The 25,355-nt window shown below is 37.6% G+C and overlaps 2 protein-coding genes across 4 annotated transcripts in view; both read left to right on the plus strand.

The window, feature by feature from the left end:
• Window positions 1-2,183: 2,183 nt before the first annotated feature.
• Window positions 2,184-9,869, plus strand: APOH (apolipoprotein H). The gene is made up of 8 exons (XM_085304791.1): window positions 2,184-2,247; window positions 3,356-3,532; window positions 4,345-4,441; window positions 6,423-6,499; window positions 7,096-7,284; window positions 7,871-8,050; window positions 8,758-8,955; window positions 9,799-9,869. Exons 1-8 carry the CDS (start codon window positions 2,184-2,186, stop codon window positions 9,867-9,869), a joined length of 1,053 nt encoding a protein of 350 aa, XP_085160917.1.
• A 4,069-nt stretch (window positions 9,870-13,938) lies between these two features.
• The window catches only part of CEP112 (centrosomal protein 112), a 173,142-nt gene continuing 161,725 nt past the window's right edge, over window positions 13,939-25,355 (plus strand). The window contains exons 1-6 of one of the 3 annotated variants that reach the window (XM_085304719.1): window positions 13,939-14,038; window positions 15,066-15,186; window positions 16,924-17,114; window positions 17,924-18,090; window positions 22,564-22,660; window positions 24,983-25,057. In XM_085304719.1, coding sequence (XP_085160845.1) covers window positions 15,087-15,186; window positions 16,924-17,114; window positions 17,924-18,090; window positions 22,564-22,660; window positions 24,983-25,057 — 630 coding nt within the window. In that variant the 5' untranslated portion in view covers window positions 13,939-14,038; window positions 15,066-15,086. Of the gene's footprint in view, window positions 14,039-15,065; window positions 15,187-16,923; window positions 17,115-17,923; window positions 18,091-22,563; window positions 22,661-24,982; window positions 25,058-25,355 lie in introns of those variants that run through there. The other 2 variants (XM_085304720.1, XM_085304721.1) reach the window with 2 other exon arrangements.

Consider the following 25,355-nt stretch of genomic DNA (forward strand, 5'->3'; position numbering starts at 1 on the left):
TCACAGAAGATGCTAGTCAAAATTGTCTCAACATGTGCTTTCACTCCTGTCTCTGATTATAGCTAGCATTTCTCCCTTAGAGCATGATACTACCTGTGGCAGAGACCTTCAGTCTGCGCTGTATTTATATGGTCACTAGCCAGCTGAAGTTCTGCTTCATGACAGGGTTTCTAGGAGCTATAATAATAAATAAATAACACACAAAGTTATTCATGTGCTTAAGGAGTGGGCTGCATTTGATGGGAAATTAGATGACATATATAATTGCATACTATCACCAAATGCAAAAAGAATTAGATTGGTTTGCTGATGCTCTGCCAAGATGAACCCATACAATAATAATCACATCCTCTCCAGTTACTGGAAAAGATAGTTATTTGCAACACACTTTCTTATTGCTGAAAAATAGTTTTCAATAGGAATCACAATATTGGCCGTTATTATGCAGTCACGTAAAACACATACTTAAACATTTTCTTTCCATTTCATACGCAGTTACTCAGTTTTACTTCCAAATTAAAAAATAGTAAAGTTATCACACACAACAGACATTCAAAAACTATGGAAGAAACATTAATGTGCCCATTATTCAACGTAGATTTTCCACTGTATCTTTTTTCTTGAAGTAGTATAGAAAACCTTTCAGTTTAAGTATACATCTGTATTGTACATGRTAGAGTACATTGTGCCATCTGGTGATCGCAGTGAGAAATGCTCATATGGTCAATGTTGAAGTAGATGAAATTGCACCTATCTACTTCTGTGCTATTTTAAACACAGACAGAATGTAATCAAAATAGCTGGCAAATTTAAGGAAGGTTTTAATCCAGAGGCAAGAAGTTTCATTACAGCACTGTGTTGCACTGGGAAGGGAAAAGACATTTATGAAATTTTTTAAAGAAAGAAGGGGAAGAAGCAGGCTGTGACAAAAGGAAATATAAATGGATGTAAATGCAGAAAATAAACCATCAAATTTTGCTGCTGATTTAGCAATTGTACTTTGCCCTTTGGCATTGTGTATTTGGTAAATACTTTGAGCAAGACATTCACAGCACTTTCTTTCCGAGAACTAGCACGTTCCTAATTGTTTCATGTTGTGACTAAAATTTGTGTTTTAAAAATAAACAGAGAAACTTTATAGACCATAAATAAATAAATAAATAAAAAGATCATAGCAGTAAGACTTTGACATAACCTAGCTTCTCATCGGAGCTTCAAATGTCCCTCACTCCCCCTCACAGGCTGTGAGTCAGCAGGGAAGGAGGATACTTAGATTAGAAACACCAAACTGTGGAACAATGATTACACAAATGTTATTTTGGTTGCACTCGAGATGTTCCTGCAGTTAAAATCTGCTAAATTAGGAGAACTGCTGCGATCAGAAGCTTTGCTGATGTATATTTGTGTAGCTTTGGCTTGATGACCTCGAATCCCAGAGTCAAAACAAGCGCTTTTACCACCTGAAAAAGTGATTTGAGTTTGAACCCTTATCAAAGATAAGCACAATTAAGAATCATTTTTTCATTTTTCCTACAGCACTGGTATTATGAGACCTGTCTCTAATGCTTTCAGGTATCTTTTATAAGAGAGATGCTTACTGACGATCCAAGTCAGACAAAGTAGGCCCATGAAGCCTAAAGCTTCAGGCTACATCATCATCTAGTGTAAACTGGAGTGACATTGGTATTATCACTGGAGGAACATGACAGTACCAATGTCATTCTATCACTAATTATTTTGCCTCAAAAAATTCTGTAATAACTCTTGGGACTGTTTGGTACCTGGAAATCTCCAAGCTCAAGTGATAAACAAAAGCTTCTCAGTGATAGCTCCATCATGATCCACTATCTTTTTACAAACATCCGCATCCTCTAAAAAAAGCGGAGAAAATGTTTTTTTAAAAAACAACAGTCCCAACAGGAGATGCTCTGCAGAAACAACCAGAGAGGAGACATTTTCAGCAAAGATTGCTCTTTGAATTCCTGCTTTATGTACGAATCTAACATGTGATGATTATTTCATCCTTAATTAGAAGCTACACAAGGAACCTTTTATCTTCTGTTTACTGGGATCGGAATAAATACAAAGAGTTAATATGTAACTATCCTCTTGTGGATGCCTTTATTTTTAAGAGAGGAACCAGTGAACTGAGGGTCATTTGGGAAGCRTGCGGACTGGCAGCAATGTATTCCCCGGCGTTGTCTGTGTGCCTGCTTGCTCTGGCCCACTGTGCTCTTGCAGCAAAAGGTAAGCATCTTTGACTTTCTAACAGCAAATAGTATCCTGACGCGTGAACGAGGGGATCTGGGGACTGCCACAGTGTTTTGAAGCCTTTAGGTGACTCTGGTCAAACATTTTGTGTTTTCTCTGAAGCCTATTTCCTTGTTTTTTCCCTTCCATTCCTTCCTGTCTCTTCCCACAGTGAGGTGAATCATTCAGATGGAAGAAAAGAGAAGAAATACTGCTGGCTGTAGGCCAGGGGCACCTTCGGTGTGCCGGGCATTACCCTCACTCTCACACCCTCTGCCCCAGCCTCCCTCTTCCACCTCCCTTTTGCCCTGGGCAGCAGGGGCTGCCTAGCCCAGCTCCTGCTCACCTCCCTCCTCCTCTTCCCACACGCCCAGGGCTCTCTGCAGCCCTTCGCGTACTTTCTCCCTCCGGGCTGTATGGTTTCCCCTTCAGTCCTAGAGCGTGGGCTTTGCATTCGCACCCCCCTCCCCAGGAGCGCCGTGGGGACGCCTGCTCTTCCGCCGTTGCARGCGGGCAGTCTGCTCCCTCCCCTCCTCCCGCTCCCTTTTCTCACTCTCTCCGTGACGAGTTATTCACGCTGTCAACATTTTAGAGGTGTTTTGGAACCAGAACTGTCTAACTCTGCAGAGCATTTGTTCAACTCAACAGGAAACCTGGGGTGAAGGAGAAAGGATAAGCTTGGGGTGAAAAAAAAAAGATATTTTATGAAATAAGAAAAATGAAAATCTCATTTCAGACTAACACTCCAAATTACTAATTTGGATTGAAATGAAATGCGTTAGTATGTTTTTGAGTCCACTATACCGTCTGTTTCCTAAAATCATTTGCCATAATTGACTCACTTTGAAGAATACCTTTGTAAATCCTTTTTATAGCAAATGTACCTTTCAGCTAAAAAAAAAACAAAAAAACAAAAAAAAAAACAATCTAACCGGGGCCATTGATGGAGCTGCCAGGAAGGAGCAGAAGAAAACATTTTTTGCTGACTAAAGCTTATTGTAGCCCTCAGTTTGTTGGAGTCATGTTGGTGCTTCTCCTTCAGAAAGGGCATCAACAGCAACAGCTTTCTGCCCAATTTTCTTGTGAAGTGTCTCCTTTCTTCCAGTCTGTCCGAGGCCACCAGAAGTGCTGTTTGCGACCGTTGATGTCAACAAGAGCGTGTACGAGGTGGGGGAGGAAATTGAGTACACCTGCAGGCCTGGCTTTGTCCCCAACAGCGGCCAGAGGAGGTACACCTGCCTCCCGACGGGCAGGTGGCCTCTCAACACCCTGCTGTGCCTACGTAAGTAAAATCCTGCTCCATCCTTGCTGATGTACCGTGCGTGGGTCTGGAAAAGTCCATGCGATGAATCCGTTATTAAAMTGATACACTTCTGCTGAGTGCTTTTTTTCCTTGTGTTTATGCGTTTTCTGTCTAAAAGCAAATGCTGAAGCCATTTTGCTCCCTGAGTGGCTGCTGCCTCCCAACGAGGGGTTGCACACTTTGCTGCGGTTCGGGTGCTTTACTTTTCTTTTTGTTGTTATTACTCCTCTGACTCAAAACAAGTAAAAAAGATTAGCGTTCTCTATTTATTAAAGGATGCATCCAATTAAAATACTGCAGTTGACTGTAACTTMATCTGTTTTGGTCTGAAAACCAAAAATTCTCAGAAGCTGGGTGCAGGCAAGCAGAGGGGCGAGTAGCAGGGGAAGGATCGCTCTGTTCACGTCCCACGTCTTCCTTAAGCCTCTGCTCCCGGCTAGTGGCGGAGGCTGGACCCCGACTCCGACTCGGCCCAGCAGCGCTTGCGTTCGCCTGCCGTCTACCGGCTGACAACAGCGGCCTTTATTGTAACAGGCGTTTTACCGCCTCATTGCACAGARGTTCTTTTTCTCGGACAATCAGTTGTCAAAAATGATTTAATTACCAAAAGTTTGAAGCTATCTTTAATATATTTTGATATAAATATAAAACAGGTAGACCTATGAAATCTAGGTTAGAGGAGTGGAGAACCTTGAAAGGATACCAGGACCCCCTTATGTCAAACCTATTTCCACTAGCCTAGCTTCACGCCTCATGAAATAATATTATCCTTTGTTATCTTTAATTGACAGCAAAAAGATGTCCCAGTCCTGGGCCCTTGCCGCATGGAAAAATTGATTTTACGGACTTTCACTATCAGAGTTCTATAAGTTTTTCATGTGAACCAGGGTAAGCTCTCCCTTCCTCATGCTGTTAAATAAATAACCTAAATCATATTATTACATTCTAGGATCACCAGCTGAAGTATTGCAAGCCAGGGAACACAGGAACCAGCATATTAAAATCCATCTCCACTTCACATATTAAAAAATGACGTATTTTGTGATCCTCTTCTACCCTGCGCAGTCTTYACTAAAACTTCCTGGGGTTTTGCAAAGCAATGTCTTACAGACATGGAATCCATCAAAATAGTACAGATTTTGTGCAAAGATTTACTGTGGACCACTTTTGTCTGCTTTTTAAATCCTCTTACTACATCATGAGATGAAATCCTCCAGCAGAGAGAGGATAATCTCCATCTAAGTCATGYTGCTAGGCCCTTGAGGCTGAATTTTTTGCTTCTATGTCTTTCCAAGCTCAGTAAATGAAAACGTGAGGTTAATCCCAATTTGGTCCCTGGAGCAAATACACTTTTACTCAGGGCTGCTTGCTAGTTTTAGAAATGAGGATGCATTTAAAGAAACATARTTATGGTAAATGTAGGGAGATATTTGACAGTCCCCTATGTAGTGGGACAGAAGGTAGTATTTTGGTAAGCTATTTTCAGTTTTGGAATGCTATATAGTAGCCATTAATACTASAAAAGATCTGTAAAAGAAAATTATGTAGTTGAAAAAATATAGCTATTAAAAGCTAACCATACAAATATTTTGACAAAACGTGCTTAACCGCAACACTGACATGCAAATAGGTAACCATAATTCAAGTAACCTGTTTTTGAATGCCRTGGTCTCATATATAAACACAACATTGTATTAACTGTATTAACACAGTTGTATTAACTATGTTAGAAGGGCCTGGTGAAAGTATGGCTTATAATAATCAGTATACAACCCATGCTGCATGGTTACATTATAAGTATGCCATCACTGCACTTAATAGATAYAATATTTTTATTCTTTACATATCTTCACATGTTGTAGGTAACATTTTCAAAACTTACGTTAAAGAAGGATCCTATCTTGAACAGCATAATGGTTCAGGATATTGAAAAAGAAGAGGACTAGTCAGCATCAGAGACAGAAATAGTTCTTCCGTGGTGAATTAGACTGTATCTATGAGAAAAAAAAAAAGAAGTTTTGAACAGAGGTTTGTAGGAGGACAGCAAAACTATTCCTGCAAGAGGTGTAACAGCATGAGAATGTCATGGCATTGGGACAGAGAGAAACAGAAGACCACAGAGAAGACAGGATTKTGTAGAATTTAGCTGTAAAGGAGAGGGGAGGAGAGGGAATGAGAATCTGCATTTCTGTAAATACAGACAAGAACTTGTAAATACATATATACCCACACCCACCGTGACAATCTGACAATATAAAGGCATRTAATTTTTTAGATGACAAATATAAAGCTTTCTGGACTAGTGTCAGAGAGCAGATGATTCATTCCTTCACTTGCTATTCTGCTAGGATGTTTAATCATCAAACAGTATTTACCTGGAAGGTAAATCAGCCTCAGTTGCTCCCTTCCCCTGAGAAACAGGAGCAAGATAAATAAAWAAATTCAATTGTGACATCTAATGTAGGAATGAGACTTCACTTGATTTAATTTTACTAATGACGATTTACTGGTTTCCATCTGTGTGATAYTGAAATGACAGATACAGGATGAACATTTCATTAAAACTCAGTGTAAGTACTACTAATAATAAAAATAGAGAGAAGTATTTAGAGGGAGTACATACGGATATTAAACTGGGCAATCTGCCACTAAAATAAAATAATTCACCTCAGTAACTTTAGTTCTTGAGAGTGCTGAGATTTTACAAATAGATCGATCCTAATTGCCATAAACAACCAGGAACTCCTCCCAAGAAACCTGTTAAGTCTGCTTATAAGAAATAATAATCTTTCATGCAGAAAACAGCTTGATTTTTCTCCATGTAAAGGTTCATTAAGCTTTCTGATAACCAGGTCTTTTTTGTTTTCAGCTACAATCTTGTTGGGACAAGAACGAGCCAATGCATGGCGGATGGAAAGTGGAGTGGAAGTCTGCCACAGTGTCAACGTATGTGTCTAAATACCAAAGAACCACAGTAGCTGTATTCTTRTTACATAAAGACTCCTTTACATTGCTCAGAAATACATTTATTCAAGGGCCTCCTACAGTGCAGTGCAGAAAAGGTTAGGAAAAATGAAGAAACAGCTTATATGTTCAGTTTTAGATATGTGGATTGTTTCTAGAGAAACACAGTTTAATGGCCTGTGCAATAGGCCAGGATTAGGGATGCTGTTTACAGCTCAAGGTAAGATGCTTACCCACCCAACTTCATTTTCCCTGTATGTGAAAACAGAATACTGACATGTCTTAGCAATTTCTACATATGTTTTTGCTATAATCTGCCCTGCATAAACTCTTTACTGAAAAAGCAGTATGCTGCCTTTGTATATTGACTGGAAAATATTGCAAAAATCATGAATTACATGCTCTAAGGCCTCTGAGACTTTTAAACTTTTTTTTTTTTATTTTGGTAGCTGCACTTACGTAAAGTGCTGTGTGGGTTAATCTGGGTATAAGCATGTTCCTCTGTGTGATATTCCACCATGGAAGAGTAACAATTCAGTCTTTAAGATGTGATTTTTAGGAACGCTGTGCTTTTCTAGCTGTGACTTGTGCACCTCCCCCACTTTCTGAATTTGGAGTCCTTTCATACCGCCGTCTAAAACCTGGAAATGTTTCTGCTTTCCTGGACACAATCACTTTTGAGTGTGTACCCCCTCTTGCACTTATTGGAAATGAAACAGCTACCTGCCAGGCCAATGGAAACTGGAGTGGCATTCCAGAGTGCAGGTGTAAGTAACTTATTTCATCAACACTTAAACATTCCCTAGAATTGTATATATGAAATCATATGAATGATATTACTAAAGAAAATTGACACAAATAACAAATTATTGTTGCAAATGTACAGTAGAATTATTCTGAACGTCAGAATCATGAATGAAAGGTGATTGCTAATGTCTGCATGATTGCACGCAACATGGGGTTGACAAAATATTTGCTGCAGGGATAAAGGTTACACAAACAAGACCAGTTAAACTGAATTCACAGTGTGAAATCAGAACCTGACCTCTACAGCACACTGAACATTTTATTCTACTAACTGSTATGATCAGCCTAAGAATTAGAGATTCTCACCCTAAATTCAGAGAACTTCACTAGCTTCAGTGAAACTAAGCCACATTTAAATAATTTTTGTGCATAACCACAGATTGCAATTCAAAACAAGTAATATTTATTTGTGCTGTTTTTTTAAACATTGCTTCCTCTATGCAAGAGGCTGCAATGAACAAGAATGGAAATTTTATGTGTTTTTCAAAGTATATAATGTGTCTTTTAAAACTGCAAAATTGATGAAGCTTTGTTTTTGTACCACAGCTGTTGTCTGTCCCACTCCAACAGGAATAGAAAATGGATTCATAAATTTTGCTGTTCGTAGAATATATCATTATAACGAAACTGTCAGCTATGGCTGCCAACCAAGCTACGTGCTAGATGGACCTAAGGAATCCCGATGTGAAAAGACAGGAAACTGGTCCATTAAGCCAACTTGTAAAGGTATACACATACAATTTGCTAGAAGTCATGTATCAAATCGACTTTTCCTGAAACATGGACTTTCTGATTGTTGATAAGCTATTACACCTTTGTGGAAGAGTCGACAATCTCAAAAGAAAACAGAAAAATTAAACATCCCAATCCCAAGGCTCTGATTATCTAAACAGACTCTCAACACCGAACACTGTATATATGATACAGCTAAATTTTTTTCAGTAATCAGCCACCTAATTTTATTATGTCTGAATATTCCCTCTCTTCTCTATCATTAATTTAATTATTTAATTTAATATAATTATAAATTTTACTGAGGTTGGATCTTCACCAGAAACTTTTGATACTATACCAACATTACTTAGGGGTGTGAATTTCTTCAATATTTTCATACTAGCAAGAGTACTAGGCACAAACACTGATAAACCACTGAAAAAATGGTTTGGCCTGTATAGCGTATTTTGTCTGAGAAGCAGATATAATTTGTATCAACACATGTGATGTCCATTGCTTTGATAATATAGCTAAGTTCACAGTTTGCTTAAGTGCTATTAGATAGCTACGACTCTGTGTACCGAAAGTCCATTTACTGAATATGTGTGGGATGGATCATTTTTTCAAATATCTCTTGTGAATATTTCTGATAGGATGTAGTTTTCAAAATGGAGCTCTAAATATCCACAAGTGTTGCTTATAACTGGATTGCTTTCCAGGACCATGTAAGATACCAGCTAAGAAAGCTGTTGTATTATACAATGGCGAGAAGAAAAGAATTCAGAATGATCTTAAGGAAGGAATACAGCACGGTGAAACTATTTCCTTCTACTGCAAGAATAAAGAAAAATCCTGTGCCTACACTGTTGCTGTTCAGTGTGTAGATGGCAATCTTACTCTCCCTTCGTGTTTCAAAGGTATGAACTAGATTACTTTCAAAAGAGCTTTCTGTCGAGTGTGTGGGCCAGTGCCATAAATCAACTTCAAGACATATTTGGCTGGCTAATGAATCTATCTTGCACTAAAGTTGTTGGGTTTTTAAGAGGAAATCACCTGGGATATAATATGTCAGAGCCCTGCTCTAATCCCTGTTCTGTTCTTAGGCAGTGTTATTTAGAGGTGGTATAGCCCAAATAAGAGCCCCTATGCAAAGTGTTCCAGGATTTTGTGAATCCTTGGATCAGCTTCTTCCAGGAGGGAAAAAAGAAGGTTGCAGCCTTGAGGAGACGACATACTGCATTTACATTGCAGTGACATATTCCCAAATTATGCTGACTAGTAACAAACTCGTTCTGACTTTGGACTAACAGCATCAAAAAGCAACAGATGGTTTTAGTGACGGATGGTTGCTGAAGGCACTGGTCTGAAGGCACAGGCTTTTAAACAGAAATACCTTAACCAAGTATTTCTATTTAAAAAACAGAATACTTACAGATGTTTGTTTGCAAGAGGAAATGCTTTGCAGTTGTCTTATCATGTTTTGTTGCATAGAATTTTCCTCTGAATTTTACTTTCATTTGTATATGAAGGAAAAAAACACAGACTATCCATAGTGAAAGCATCCTGTTTCATATTTTGCTTGGCATCTGATGGATGTGGCTTTCATTAAAATAGAAACTAAAATAGTATATTTCTTCTGGCTTTTTTGCAATGGTGTGAAAATTCACTTGTTCCATAGCATGGTGCTTGTGATGCATTGTCTTCAGCTGTCATACATGTTAAAATTTTAACTCAATTTCTTAACTTCTTGTATTCAACAGAACGTGGATTCTTTTCGTCTCTTGTGAAGAAGGACCCATCAGACATGACACCATGTGAAGATGAAACATGAATTAAAAAAGTAATACAGTATTAAATGTTCGCCTTACTGAGACAAAACATTACATATGAAAAAGGACTACTTTGGTCCTGTGACTGTAAATTTCCATGCAAATTCAGGAATCTCTGAGGACACAGTCTCAGCTGATTTCCCTACCACCACTCTTACCAGTCTCTTTCACAAGCTACAACAAATCACTTCAGCTACTAACTTTCCTCTCATTCTTTTTTTCCTGCCTTCTCTAGAACACCTACAAACCTACTTCTTTCCGTATTTCCCAGATTTATGTAACTGTAAATGATCGTCTCAATAGCAACCCCTTTACAATAAAGAATTTTTCAGCCAAGAGTAGTGTGTTCTTATTTTATATCACCTAGTCATCAGTCAAATCCTTTAGCTCTTTACTGATTTATATAGTGAAGACTTCACCATTAATAATTAGCTTGGTTCTCATTCCATTACCTCTCCTCTGTAGAGAGTGGGCCTTTAATTATAGACAGACGTGGGACCATCAAATTACGATTTTCCAGAATTTACTTAGTAGAAAGACTGAATGAATTTAGAAGAAGCTATGTACTGACCAATCATTAAATGTCAATAGCATCGAAGGATACTTCTACAGTTTCCTTAAAATCTTCTACAATTAATAAAATCACATGTTTTTTTGACTCCGGGTTCACATGAAATTGTCTAGACTTATTTTGTTTAAAACATGTTAATTTTTAACACTGTTTAAATATTACACAATGTACCTGATTCCTTTTTAAAGAATGAGACCTGTACATTGTTGAGCAACAATAATGATTTCAGGTCATTGTAGCTTTGAAGTAAACTGTATTTTTCACTGGGTTTATGATACAGGTAGACCATTGGTATAATCTACTCCGGTAATTTTTTTTGGTTATTTCTGCATTTCCATTCAGAAAAAAAATAATTGTAATTTCAGTACACTAGAAAGTGACAGTGGAATACTTCTGGCACATGTATAATGAATTGTGATGAGTAATGTATGGTTTCTTTTGAAGTTTAAAAGCCTTATCTGTGATTAAAAGCAGAAATAAACTACACTGTAGGCAAACTAATCTAGAACTTTTTAAAAAGCACATTTAACATTAATACTAAGATAAAACCAGACTTGTAAGATGTTACAGCCACCATGAAAAATCTTCGAACATACAGACTGTTATTAGCTCTTATTTTCAAGGTTGCACATGAATATTTTAACARTCTTGCAGAAATCACTCCTTCTCATGCTTCCTATTCTTAAGGAGATACTGAGGCAGCTACTATGATGCATTTAATGCTTTGTACTTAGCAGCAGCATAATTTTCTAATGTACAGATGGATAGATAAATTCATAGTAGCAACTAAAGATGGATTTTTGTTGGTACAGTTTGCACCGTGTTTTGGTTCCTAACATGTCTAAATAGGATCCTTGAAYGACTGTTGACTTACAGACCAAAATATTCATAACCACCTTTAACACATACATACAATCACCTGGCAGGAACCTATCTATTTGGAAATACAGTCTAAATGTTGTGTGGGTAAATCTCTGGGATCTGGATGTGCAGGACATTAGCAGTGATACCAACTGCAGTTTAATATTAACTTATCTTTCACAGCAAAACAGCGAAGTTGAAGTAAGTTAAAGTTGGCATTCACTGCCACACAAATGCTACTTTTACCTAAAATGATTTGTATATTGCACAAAAATAGTTGCCCCAGGAACAATCTGATTTTTCTAAGCAACGCTAGCAAGTTTTAAGTTTTCCCAGTTCTACTTATTTATACAGTGGGATAACAACTAATCACATTTGCTGGCCCTGCTTCCTAGCTGGATATGCAGTATTTGAATACTTGAAAGAATCACCCTTAGGAGTCAATGTTCATATGCCGCATTTATTACCCAGTCTCCTCAAGCAAGAAGAGGGGAAAAAAAATCTGTGACCTGATAAGTCTTTGAAGTACTGAATTGTTTGTGAATCACAACTTTCCAGACACGAAACGTTTGCTTAGAAGGTATGAAAAATAATGTATTGCAACTAGAAGTGTTCCAAAGGCTCTTATGAGTGAGTGAAATCTGTCATTTTCTTTTAGACAAGTGAAAGAATGCCTTAAGCTCTGCTTATGTTACTTGTGGCAACCTGCTGAGACAGCCACAGAGATAAGAGAACATGGTAAAATGAGATGAAAAAAAAAAGTACTGAATGTGTTTTACTTAAATGAACACATTTTTACAATTCAAATTGGGAATTTGTTCTGTGTTCTGTTTGGGGTATTTATGTATTCTATAACTGTAAATCTAGACTGATTTCCCCTGAGGGTCAGTACACATCAGTACTCGTCAAACTGTCCAGGCTGCAGCTTTGGCTAGAGACAAAGACCACAGTCATTGCTTGAACCTTTAGTTTTTCTCTCTTTTTGGACAGAAGCTATGCAGCTGTCAAAGGAGTGCAGGATTGTTCAACTTAGCTGGTCGCTCTGCTCTAAACTGGTAAGCAGACCCAGGCAATCCACAGATACGTATCAATGAATAAAAATGCACAAAAAGTTGGCTTAGGAATTCCAACTCTTTTCAACTGTCAGAAAAACAGGTTTGCATTCATGAACAGAAATGCAAACTTCACCATACTACCATCTCAATATGCTTATATTCTACTCTTAAAGAACTTGGAAAAAGTCATGTTGTTGTTAGGGCCATTCAGCCTTGTATATTCTACAGAATCCACCAAAAAAAATTCCAAGTATTGCCTGTGTCCTGTGACTTGGACAAATCAGCTTCACGATTACAAAACTCCCATGACAAATCTAGGTAACTGAGATGGTGGTTTAGAGATCAAAAGTTCAACAGTTTCAGTTATTTGACCAAGTCAGTCACCCAGTAGTCTTACTGTCTTGCAAAAAACTCTGCTATTTTAAAACAAATTAAAAGTGGTCAAATCTCCAAAAATACTTACAATGACCATTATTTTAAATTTGGAATTGATAGATAATAAATAAGTTTTKTAATCTAGTAATGAAATTCGACCATGGATAAAACACTCCATCTCAGGAGTTTTTGTACAGCTTCTCTGTAAATGCTGACTTAAGGAGTGATATGCAGTTTATGTGGGCAACTGCTGTAGCTGTCATAACTGTCACCGAATGAGTCTTGATCCAGAATTATTGCTGCTGAAGTTTAGCTGAGGAATCAAAGAAAACCACCAGTTTTTGACAGTACTTTTAAGAAATTCTTGTTTGATGTGTAAGTGCATGTTAATCAAGCTGAGACATATTGAAGAGTTTACTCATTCAAGATAAAAGCACTTCAGATGCTATACACACAGTATAGGCCAGCGACAGATTCTGAGGAAAGAGAAGTAATTAAGAGAGTCAGAAAGATCACCGAAGTTTCATTTGGGAGCACAGATACACAGTTATTTCACTGACTCAAAAAGAGACTGAAGAACTAAAAGGACTGGTAGATTTTGCTACTTCTTTTGGATTAATGGCTGGTTTTCCTGAAGTGGCTCCAAAACAAGCAGCACGATCTTCATCCTTTCTTTACAAAGGTTAGGCACACACGTTGGACCTTTTCTGTTCCAGAATATCCCCCTCCTATTTCCTGCCTGAGGCACAGCCTCCCAGTGAAAATTAAGTAACGCTGAGCATCCTAAGTATTTAAAGCGAATCCAAAAACGGATCTATTATCTACAAGGATATACCTGAACCTATTTTACTTAGAAACATTCAGAAATTGCGGTTAAAATTAGCTCTGAAAATATGCCGTCTGCACTACCAGTTTCTGTCTGTCTCTGCTCCCGTTTCCGGCATCCCCGAGGAGCCGGCAGCAACACTGCCGAGCTCCGTGCAGGGCTAACGCTGCTCTCGCCGCCCCTCCCTTTCTCACTGGCAAATGCGGTTCGCTAAGTTGGGGCCGGGCCTGGGTGTGGGGCCGGGCGTGGGGCCGGGCCTGGGCGTGGGGCCGGGCCTGGGTGTGGGGCCGGGCCTGGCAGGTGGGCCTCCCGCGTCGCCTAGCAACGGGCACGGCGCGGCGGGAGGAAGCGGAAGCGGAAGCGGAAGCGCGCGCGGGGCCGCCGGGAGCCGGGTGGGGCCGGTTTGAACCGTTGGCCGCTCGGCGCGGGGCAGCGGCTGAGCGGGGCCGGAGCGGCCTCGCCGCCTCCGCCGAGGAGAGCGAGGTAACGGGGGCGGCCTCCCCCGGCCGCGGGGTGTGTGTGTGTGTGTGCGCAAAAACGCTGTGAACTTCCCATAGCTGCGCGTTGTTGGGGGGGGGGGGAGCAAGGGGAGCGGCAAGTCAGACAGCTGCGTAGTAAAACCGCGCGGAAGCACCTGAAGGAAAAGAAATTAGAAAATACTTGTTTCCGTCGTGCAGAAAGTGTTACTGACCGTCAGAGCTGGGAGGCGGTACTGCGTGATGCTCTGGCTCGCTTCTGGCCTCTCGGAGGGAGGTGCTGGAGGCAAACGGTGGCACTGAGTGGCCTCTGTTTGGGAAAGATGTGTGCAGGGCTTCCTTGGCTTCGTTAATTTAGTTACCTTTTGCGTTGTTTGTTGACCTAAAATGGTTGCGCTTTGTTATCTGTTGTGTTGAAGTGTATGAGTGTTCGTAGGGSTGGTGCTTCTCGCAAAAGAACGTGCTAGTTGCAAGCTAAAGTACATCAAAAAAGTGCGTCTTCTGAATAGCAAGCTAATGACTTGATTTCGGAGAAACAGCTCTTGTTTGACTCTGTTTTCAAAACACTTTGGTTTAAAAAATGATGATGACACTGTTTGTCTTGTTTGTGCCACTTTTTAACTCAGAAGTGCATCTGATATTTTTCTTCCTTTATTTCCCTTGTGTAAAAAAAAATTAATTCTGGACTAATTCTAAGGGAGAAGAACTATTGTTTTGAATGAATGCAGATACTCAAGATGGGATACATTTGTGCAGGTGTCTTCATGTGCAAGTTGTKTGTAGCTGAATGCCTTTTTGTACGTTTTATTTAATTTTTCCCTCTCCCTGGAACAAATGTTTCAAATCTAAACAGGCACACTGTCACAGAAAATCTATATTGAAATGCAAAAATATACTATTTTTGTGTAATTAATCATAATGAGATACCTGTTTCTATATAATTCCAAAGCATGTTTTTGCATGGTCAAGGTGAATAGAGAGTAGTGTTTACAGGTCTTCTATCTTTTCTGCTTCAAATATGAATATTTTTGCAGGTTACTWCTTGAGCTTTCAAAATGAATGGTGAAGAGGAAGTATGGGAAAAACTAGATGCAGAGTTTGATCACTGTGTTGTAGACATGAAGCCACATGTTCTAAAACTGCAGCATAGGTCAGGTAAATATGCCAAAATATGCATGCAAATAAAAGCTAATAATATTCTAAGTTATGGTCTAGACTAATAGTTATCATCAATACTTGTAACACTTCTGTTAAACTAGGTGCTTAATGTTACTAGGCATAGTTCTGAAGGGGGTTCTTTACAACTTCTAAAATTGATTTTTGTGGGTTTTTTTTAGGTTCTTCTGTTGGTATTTGAGCTTATCTGTCTTATGGTGATGTACCTGTGCTTTGCATAAATCTATTAATTCCTGTTTTTTCATTAATTCAGCTTCTAAAAGGTAGTGTTTTTGAGATTGGACCCTTTACAAAATTGAAGTTTTACTTAGGGACAAAGTTTTGCTCTGGAACTTGCAATAACATAAACTTTAATAAATGCTATTTTGTAAGTCTAGGGATTAGAAACAAGCTGCATGATATTAAAGGCATGTAATTTACAAGTTAAGGACCTTATTCTGTAAACATTTAATCGTGTAAGTAGTGTCATCTAAAATAGTGATGCTTGTATACAAAGGTGTTTCAGGAATGAACAAAAGATTTATTACGTGATTAAAATATTAAGGGTCATGCAAACTGTATCTTGTAGTTGAAGACATCATCTTGCAGTGAGCTGACAGTGTTCAGCTCCTAATGACTTACAGGAGTTCAGAATTCTTGGTGACTTGTGGGTTCTGTAATGATTAGAAAGAGATATTCATATAATTTCAGATCAGAACCTGTAATCGGATTACTTCTAGTGTAACAGTTACTTTTAAGCTTGGAAGATGAAATACAGAAATATGTTCTTTGGAGGTGAATATAAGAAGAATGTTTTATTTCTATATTATTTAACTCATGTTTACATCTGGTGAATGTGAATTTATGGAAAATATTTCTGGATCACTGCAATTTGAAGTATCTAGTCTAGATATTTAACCATTTCTTTACATTGGTTCAGTCATTTAGTGTTCCTTAACACTCGTCAGCAAACATTTACTCTTTTTTAATAGACTTAGAAATCATTTTTCATAAATAGACTTTATTAATAATAACCTTAGCATATATAAGCCTTGCCATAGGTTATTGCCAATATTCTTGGGTTAGTTGCACATCTAACACCTTGTCTGGCCTCCTTGAAAGCACTGGAGATGCTTCACTTTTCTGGGAATGGATCCAATGGCTATCGTCCCTTTACACCAGGCATACATAGAACAACATGAAGGCTGCTTTATTTCAGGGCTTCTCTCCCTTCCCCTCTTTTCTGCCAGACCTAAGTTTTGTGAAACCTGCAGATGCTATTTCCTAGAAGGCCAAACTTTCAGAAACCAGTTAGCTGTGTTGGAGTCTTTCCTTAATCACTGATTACTGGTTTTGACTTCTCAAGAAAAAATAATTCTTCTACTAAGCTACAAAGTGTCGCACAATGAAGTATGCGTTACCCTATTTGTAAGTTTACTGCAAAAATTTTTTCAAAAAAATGACATGAGGAATTCTATATTGTATACATATAATACTTTGTTTCTATATTATCATAAATTTTTTTTTGGAATATCTGCCTGTGATAATTATTTGTTTTATACATATTTAATTATGTTGAATTAAATATGTATTTTTGTTTTTAAAAAACACCCCATCACAAAAAAAAGAACCCAAAAAGTAATATTTTTCCCTTAAACTTCTTGGTAGAAGGGAAACATTATCTACAGAAATGATTACTTGTAGTGACTTTTTTTTTGGTTTTGTTTTTTGTTTTAGAACGTCAGAGATGTGCACTGTGGATTAAAAAACTATGTGAACCTTCAGGAGCTGGTACAGGAATTGTGGGTAGGAAGAATCGGAATTTATATGCAAAACTTCTGCTGCATATGCTGAAACGAGGTGTACTGGAAGGTCCTTTTACTCATAAACCAGAACCAGGAATACTGAAAACCTTACCTTCGTACATGGTGAGTGTCACTCCTTTATAGGACAAGTTTGCTTAAATATATTCTGGAAGTACGTTTGAGTGTTTGAGATGGCATAAATGTGCGAAATTCAATTCTGAGTGAATTGAGTAGAACTGCATATGGTAGGTACTAGTATTTACCAGTTACAAGATACACAAAACAAGATATTGGAAAACTTCTTTGCTCAAAATCTTCCATGTGAGACTGGTCTTTTTCCTCTCTTTCGAAATTGAGATTCCAAGATGATTTATAAAATCAGGTGTTCTGTAGGAGAAAAGTAGTAGATTTTGTCTAAATCTTTGAAAGAATATAATAAAAGAATCTTGAGGCTAAACTTTGTCTTAATCAGCAGATTATTCATATGAAAGTAAAAACAACATATTTAGCTGATGTGAATTTTAGTAGTCTGCCATTCTGGCTTTTACTACAAGCTCCAGCTATTTAAAATTCAGGAAGGAAAAGATAGCAGTGTTAATCTTGTAGTTTGTTTTCTTTGTGAAATAATGTCTGAAGCTCTGAATGTGCTGTGGCAAACACAGACACCAGCTTTAGTGAAATAGTACAGGGCCAGTTCTAATTTTCGCTAAGATTACCAGTGTTGAAAGAAGTAGAGGAAAACAGTTACTCTTTTGCTTGTTGTACATATTTCCATGTGTAGGCAAGGCCATATTTGCACACTTCCATTAACTTAATTGGAAAACGGACTGCAGTCATTATACTGTTGATATGCCAAGAACAAATGACACTTAATAGTATAAAGAATATATTAGTGTAAATATACTTTAGTGTTGATTCTGTATTTATTATAGTCAATTTATTTTGATGAACCAAATTCAACAAGAGTACGGAGTAGCAGCCCAGACTGTTTACCTGACTGGGTAATGGGAGAACTAGGAAAAAGTGAGTCTAAGCATGAGGAATCATGGAGGATATCTTCTAAAGAGGAATCATCTTTAGCAGCACCACTTACATATGGGTAAGATCATGTGTTTGACTTCATTTGGTTTTTGTTCTGTATTTGATTTGTTTGATAAACTATCTGTATGTTTGAGTTTGTATGTATTAGTTTATTATACTCTTCTATGGACTCATCTTGAGTATAATATTTTTACTTTGTGTACAGAAACTTTGGTAATAGCTTCTAACTTAATAATGACTTTTTAACACAGGAATCAAGTAAGAACAGAAAAGTTATGTCTTGTCATCCTTCTTACACGTCCCATAGTTCTTTTCTCTTCCCTTTCCTCTTGCTCTCCTTCCTCTTTCAGTTAGACAGATGCTGAGCATGAAAACTTGTTAGGGCAATCTGATAGTTTGATATATGTAACAGCAGCTGAAAAGAAGGTTTAAAATGATTTGAGCTGATGATTACCATGGGGATATTCATGATTTGCACAGACTCCCTTTGCTAATAGAAGATTACTATCTGCGTTTTTAACCTCATGCTTGTCTCTCTTCGTGGTAATGCTATATCTTCTCTATACCTCAAAAGTAGATAATAGTTATTGTTCTGATACTCTAAATATCAAATAAACTGAAATACTCTCGTTATGTTCTTCAGACATTAGATGTTTATGGTGGCAAAGCACAATGGTCATAAGGCAAGAGACAATTCGTACAAAATTGCTTTGAATGGGAGAGGGAAGCACAGACAGATGTGGACAGGCAGGCAGGAAGAGATGTGGTAAAAGATTGTGTAGGTGCAGAAGGTTCTCAGGCCAGATTTTTTTAAAAAAATAGATTAAAACTGTTTAGATGTAACTGTCCCCATCRAGCTGTTGAGCAGACCTCTCTTCCCTATGCTGATGGATGGAAGCTGGAAGGTGAAACTAGCCAGTGAACCTGAGGTGGATTAGTCCTCACTGTTTCTACATGGCTCAAAATAAATGGGGTACAAAGTAAGGCAATGACAAAAACTACAGAGAGAGCAAATATATAATATGAAAAAAGTTGTAACTTTATAAAACTCTCTGCTCGGTCTCTTAGTATGTGAAACACATTTTGCAACATTTTAGGTTATGTATCCAGTGTCCCAAGATACAAAAGCATGGTACCATATCTCGTCTTAGATATTTTCTGCTATTGGAACAATTGAAGGATGCCTTTGCAGTGTCAGCAGAGGTAGCTGAAAATTGAAACTTGAGTGAACTCCTGTTTTTGTTCGGTTCTGTTGGGAGTTTTGATCAGACAGTCTTGGTTCCTGGGAGTAGCATCATCATGTTAAAGCGACACCCTGGGACTAATAGCAGAGAGTTGTGCTGCTACAATTTTATTGCTTCTAATACCCAGTCTAGCCTATTGAGATCTCTGCATTAAAATATACCTAATTCTTCTGAATGTACTGTCGACTGGGATGTTATTTGAATAGAACATGAGGCAGTATTCTTTTCCCTATGTATCTGACTTGCCCTTGTCTCCTTGCATGGASTTCAACCCATACCTGTCTTGTATTCTTTACCATTTTTTTTTCTTCTCTACCCGAAATATAGTAGAGTATTGGAAACTGGACTCTTCATCGCGATTCAGGTTGGTCTGGAAAGGCTCTCTAAAGTGGCAGTGTGGGATGGAGAAACTTTATTTCATTATATTTTTGGCCCCGTGGGACTGTAGCACATCACTGACATCAATAGGTGTTTCCCAGGGCTGTGGTGAGTTCTTCGCAGACCCATGTTGCCTATACTGTCATACTAGGAGAAGCGAGTGAATGTGATAGAATGTGTTATTGGCTTAAAGAACCCTGGAAGCGAAACCTCTGAGTATAGACATGCGTCTGCTAACGGGTACTCAGAGAACATAGCTATGTCTAAGCAAATCGGAATTTGTGTTTGTGATCAGAAATTCTGATAGCTCTGTGGATTGTATAAATCTGCACAGAAATAAAAAACTGTTAAATTTGTAAATTATGCAGGAATTTACTTAATTTAAGTATTCCAGCTGTTATGTTTCATAAATAGCTTATTAAACACATTTAAAAATGTGTCTATATTAAAGTGTTAGCTGTGGTCATTAGAGAAATCATAAGTTTATATTTACATTTTTGAACAAATTGTCAGTGCTTAGTAAATGTTAAAATTGAGACTTTCTGTAATTTGCAGTTTCAGAGGGAGCCAGCAGATGGTGATATTGTTACATTATACTTGTCTATGTGCTTGAGAATGTGAACTGAGAAAGCTGCAACCGTAGACATATGATATATTTTAGTTTGAGAATTTTGAATTCTATCCGTGGTTTAATCATTACGGATAGACTACAGCCTTTTCTCAAGGCAAAACAGATAATGTCAGTGAGATGTTTGAGTAATTTTTTGATGTTTATTTAGCTTAAGATTTTTAAAAAGAAGCTAATGAAGACTAAGACTGAGCAAGCTTGGTACTAGAAAAGTACATCTTTATTTTAAAACATGAGAATGGATTTTAATAGCATAGATCTGAACAGAAATCTGGCCTTTCTGTCTCTAAAGGAAAATTTGGCTGTATATTTATAGTGGTAAAGATTATGCTATAAAAATGTTATAAAAGATTAGTGTGTGGTTGTGTTGTTCCAGGAGGAACTAGGGAGTTTCCCTTGCTTTGTTCCTAGTAGGAAATTATTTACTAATCTCCTTTATTAGCRTCAAATTGCTTCCTTCTCCCATGCTAGTTTACTATTTTGTCTGAAGTAGGAGGTCATGAGCACCAGGGCTAATGTGAAGACTCTGACCATTCTCTGCACAGCTGTCATGGGATAAAATGAAATCTTATATAACGTGTGATTTCTGAGGCCTGACTCATGTTAGTGGAAGACTGGAAGAGGGAGTAAATGGGCAGTATGTGGCAACAGGAACAAGGTTGTGGCCCATTCTTAGCAGTATTTTCAGAATCTCTGTCTTTTTTAAAATCCTCTTCAAAATAGGAAATGTGGAACTGAAAATATGCCTGGGCTTTTCTTCCCCTCTTTTCCAACTTAAAGGTGTTATTGATAACTTTTGTGGATTGAGTTTAGAGTTTACCAATATTCCTTAGACCCTTAACGATAGCAGCATGAATTCGGTWTTTTTTTTTTTTTTTTTTTTAGCTTGTAAAGAACTGGAACTTCATTTAGTTGTTTGATAACCTGAATGTTGTTCAGTCTGTGATGAAGTGCAGATTTGCCAGCAGGTTATAAAAGGTTAATAAAAGGAGTTGTCTCCTTTTACTAAGAATAATTTTGTGCAAAATAAAATCTTGCTGAGATATGCTCGATATGGAATGCTAGAGGCAGTCATTGAAATATTTTATTTCTTTTGATCTTTTTACCCTTTAGTTTTTGCTTATTTAAACCTTTTACTGCTTTGTAATCATTATTGTATGTCCACAGATATTGTTGCTATTTATAGGTGCTAGTATGAAAGGGATGTTCGCAGGTGGTGTGTTTCACTGTCCCCTGTGGTTTTGATGAAAGCTGGGGCAGAATGCTTCATGAAAAGTTTGTCTGTGTTTGTCTTCCTAGAAGTGACTAGTTTATATTGTACATCCAACAGTTGTCTTTCTCTTCATAAACAGTTACTTTGTCTCAGTGTCTTTTGGCTTAACTTACAGTTTAATTTTTTTGCTGAGTGGAAAGAATGCAAAGAATTTTAGTAGTCTGACTTGACTTTAATAACACACAAGTATTTTTAGGAAGGTGAATTGACCAATGAGAGATTTAATTGTGAATATGACACTGGAGAATATGCTGAAGGATGTTTTGCTTCCTTTTTGTGTGTTTTGCCATATCCACCTATGTAATAAACTTTATTTTTTTGTTTTGTTTTGCTCCAGGCTTTTTTTCTTTTGCTGTTTTATAGTTGAGAGGTCTGTTGACATGCAACTAATATAACCTCTATGGCTTGTTGCTTTGACATGTTATTTTCCACCTTGGGCTTTTAAATCCTTTTTTTTTTTTTTTTTTAACCTTTGTCTTCAGGTCTTCAGGTTTGTATGTTACATACTCCTCTTCATCTAGCCTCACCTTTTTTTGATACTTCCCAAACTCTTTTCTCCTATATTCTTTCCTGTATGCATATGCTTTTTTTCTTTGAATCACCAGGCATTATCCTGTACTGTCTCATTAGCAATTATGCTTCAAAAATGTTCTCCCAAATCAGCCCTCTCACTTAATTAGATCTCTTCTAAATCTCTTGGGAGTTGTTGGATGATGTAGTAACAGAGAGGCAAAGGACACCTGTTGATATACTGTGACATACATGACTTTTTGACTTTTTTTTTTAACAAGGCATTTAAGACTTCTATTCTCCTTTTACTAACATGCTTTAATTTGCAGAAGCATAATTTTTCCATTTTTCTTATTCCTGTTATTTTTGACCTTTAAAAGATCCTTTATAAAGATTCAAAAAAAAGTAATTGTCAAGATCAATTGTTTAAGATTCAATATATGCTGTAAGCTACTGAAAATCAATTTTTCTTTCTGCTTACTCTCTTTGTAATAACAGGGAAAGATTCAAGCACAATGGGACGCTAACATTAAGGTCGCATTCTATGAGTCCTCCTCACCAGAAAGATGAAGATAACCCATCCACACCACTGTCTGTAAGATGGTTCTCCTTTTTGAAATAAAACTTGCTCTAATTTCAATGAATTGTTTTCATATATCCCTATAAAACTGTTATTTCTGATTGCATGAGTCATGATCCCTGTGTATGAATGTAGACATTTAGGAAAAAGTAATAGGAAGGACTGAAGCTCATCAAAATCTGCCCTCTGCAGATGCAGGGGAAAAGAATTTCACATAGGATACTCTCAGTTCATCTTAATGGTTGACCTTCATTTAGCGCATAGCAAAGTTAGTCTGACACATTGTTTTGCCCAGAGCTGGCAAACTGACTGTGTCGACATCATCTTGTATTTTGCAATATTTGATTAAAGAAAGCTGCATAGCTGTTTTTGGCTCTGTTTAGTGACAGTTGACTGCTGAAAGAATGAGTTTTGGGCAGTTTATCTTCTATCAAACTTTACACGATTAGGATTATGGCTGACTGAAGGAGGCCAAATAGGCTTCATATAAAACCCTTTTAGTCCAAAATGTTTAATGTTGTTGTATGTATAACTACAAGCATTTAAAACTAAAAATTATTCCCCCAAAATGTGTTACCAGCAAGGATGCTGTTTCCCTTCGTGAATGTGTCTTCTAGTCTTACAGAGTACAGTCTTCAGTGCTGGAAACGCCTGTCTCCTGTAGTCCCTTCACTGTAGTTCATGCATCTGTGCTAGGTTTCACTCCTTTCTGAAGCACTGAGTTTTCTGTTGTGTATGTTGCAGTTCTGCCCATCCTGTGTGTGTTGATTGCATCGGAGGAATGATTTAGAAAGAGTGCAGCTGGGAGTGGGCTGTTGACACCAGAACGATTCACACAGACTGTTCTTACTCTTCTTTACTGGGCACAATTGAGAACTCGCCAGGAAATGAAGTGCAGATGCTTGTGCTTGGAAGCCTGTTTCTGGCCTCCAGCTTTTTGAGGAAACTTGTGTCCTGCTATACACTGGGGTAGAGAACTGCCAAGGGCAGATGATATATCATGGGAGGCTACAAATGGCCTGTGGGCAAAAGTTGRATGTTTCTGCTCTAGGGTCAAGTTGTTATACTTGTATATGATTGTACTTAAACAAATGAGATACCATAATTATAAGAAGAGGCAGACAGGCCAGCCGTATTTCTTATCTTTGCTGACTTCATTTGTTTTTTCTTAAATGTAAAGAAATATTTCATATTGAACAGTTACTGTGGGGAAAAAAAGGGTGTGAGYTGAAATCTGGAATCGTATCTTTATAGATTTTCTGTTTGCTTTTTTATTTTATTTATTTATTCCTGGCTCTGCCATAGGTTTTCAGGGCAATGTTAGATAATTCATTGCACTTCACTCTTCTTCAGTTCTGTGTACTTTATTTTACTGTGATTACRGCTTTAAAGGGGACTTGAAGTGAAACAATATTCTTCTGCTTTGCTAAACATTTTGTTGAATGCTTGGCTGGCTGAAACAAATAGTATCTTGTTCTGTTGTTAGTGACATGCAGATGTTTTGGCATAATTGAGGACCAGGTAGAGGAACAGGGAGCCTTTTAAGAAACATTAAGTGCCTCAACCAAGTGTTGATTAAGTGAAGTCAAAGCTCCATTCACTGTATATTTGTAATGAACGATCATAGTAAAAAAAACTAAGAGGTGCCTGCGTGCCAACAACACACACATTTCTTGCTAATGAAACTTAGTGGGAGAAAATAATTGATTCTTCTATGTGCTATTTTTCTAACTAATGTAGTATTTCAGTTAAATATATTAAAGAAAATTTTCTGTGCCAGTTCTTGTATTTGATAGGTTAAATACAACCAGTAGCTAATGTTATACTACGAGAAATTYTTTTTTGTGAAAGACGCAACACTGTGCACCAGTTTTTATTGAATGTTGGAAATCTTTGATTTTGCAAAGAAACATGCTGTAAACTCTGCACTGTAATTCTCTGCCATGCTGCAGTGTATTGGCTGGTGAATTCTGGATTAGACCCCCGAGCTGTACTGCAGAGATGGCTAGGCATTACTCACTTCAGGGATAAGCACCGTCCCTGAAGTATGGTGTATTTTGATCTTGTTTGGTGAGCTTGCCCTTTGTAAAGGAGGCAACTGCTTTGATAAACTAGAAAAAGAGAAAGTGAGGTGGTGAAGTAATTTATCCTCCTCTCACCTCCTTCCTAGCATTGTCCTAACCTAGACAGAGTTATCTAAGTAAAGGATAGCTCAGGTATCGTGATGCTATAAGGAAGTGCAGTGTAAGCACAGCCCAATTCTACAGAAAAGCTTTTTTGCACTATGTCTCTRTCAGCTCTTCTGATATTTTGTTTGACTTTTTTTTTATATTCCAGGAACATCATCATAAAAAAAACATTTCTTTGGATGACAGTGACCTTGAAGCTCGTCTCAATAGTTGGAATCTTGGGGTAAAATAAACAGATGATATTTATTGACTTAAAATGAAAACTGTTTAGTAATGTAGTTTGCATTTCTGAATTTAGTCGACAATGTTTTGTGCAGGAGTCAATCTTTTAGAAATGAAATGATGAAACTTGGAAAGGTTAATTGTAAATACATGTCATCTAAAGAAGAAAATGTTAAAATGCCTCATTTTTAAGCAATAACTTTTCATGYGTTTAATACAATTACTGATAATAAAAATACCTGAAGGTCGAAATCTAGTATCTTGCTCTGGTAAAAATCCAGACTCTTTCTAATAAAATT

The sequence above is a fragment of the Rhea americana genome, unplaced genomic scaffold, assembly GCF_003343005.1.
Source record: "Rhea americana isolate MKP2758 unplaced genomic scaffold, rheAme1 scaffold_21, whole genome shotgun sequence".
NCBI classification, from domain to species: domain Eukaryota; kingdom Metazoa; phylum Chordata; class Aves; order Rheiformes; family Rheidae; genus Rhea; species Rhea americana.

Bases quoted from the DNA above. Each gene is read 5' to 3' on its own strand.
- APOH (XM_085304791.1), top strand. From the start codon at position 2,184: ATGTATTCCCCGGCGTTGTCTGTGTGCCTGCTTGCTCTGGCCCACTGT. The intron at 7,285-7,870 runs GTAAGTAACTTA...TTTGTACCACAG, and splicing joins TGGCATTCCAGAGTGCAGGT to CTGTTGTCTGTCCCACTCCA. The intron at 8,051-8,757 runs GTATACACATAC...ATTGCTTTCCAG, and splicing joins CATTAAGCCAACTTGTAAAG to GACCATGTAAGATACCAGCT.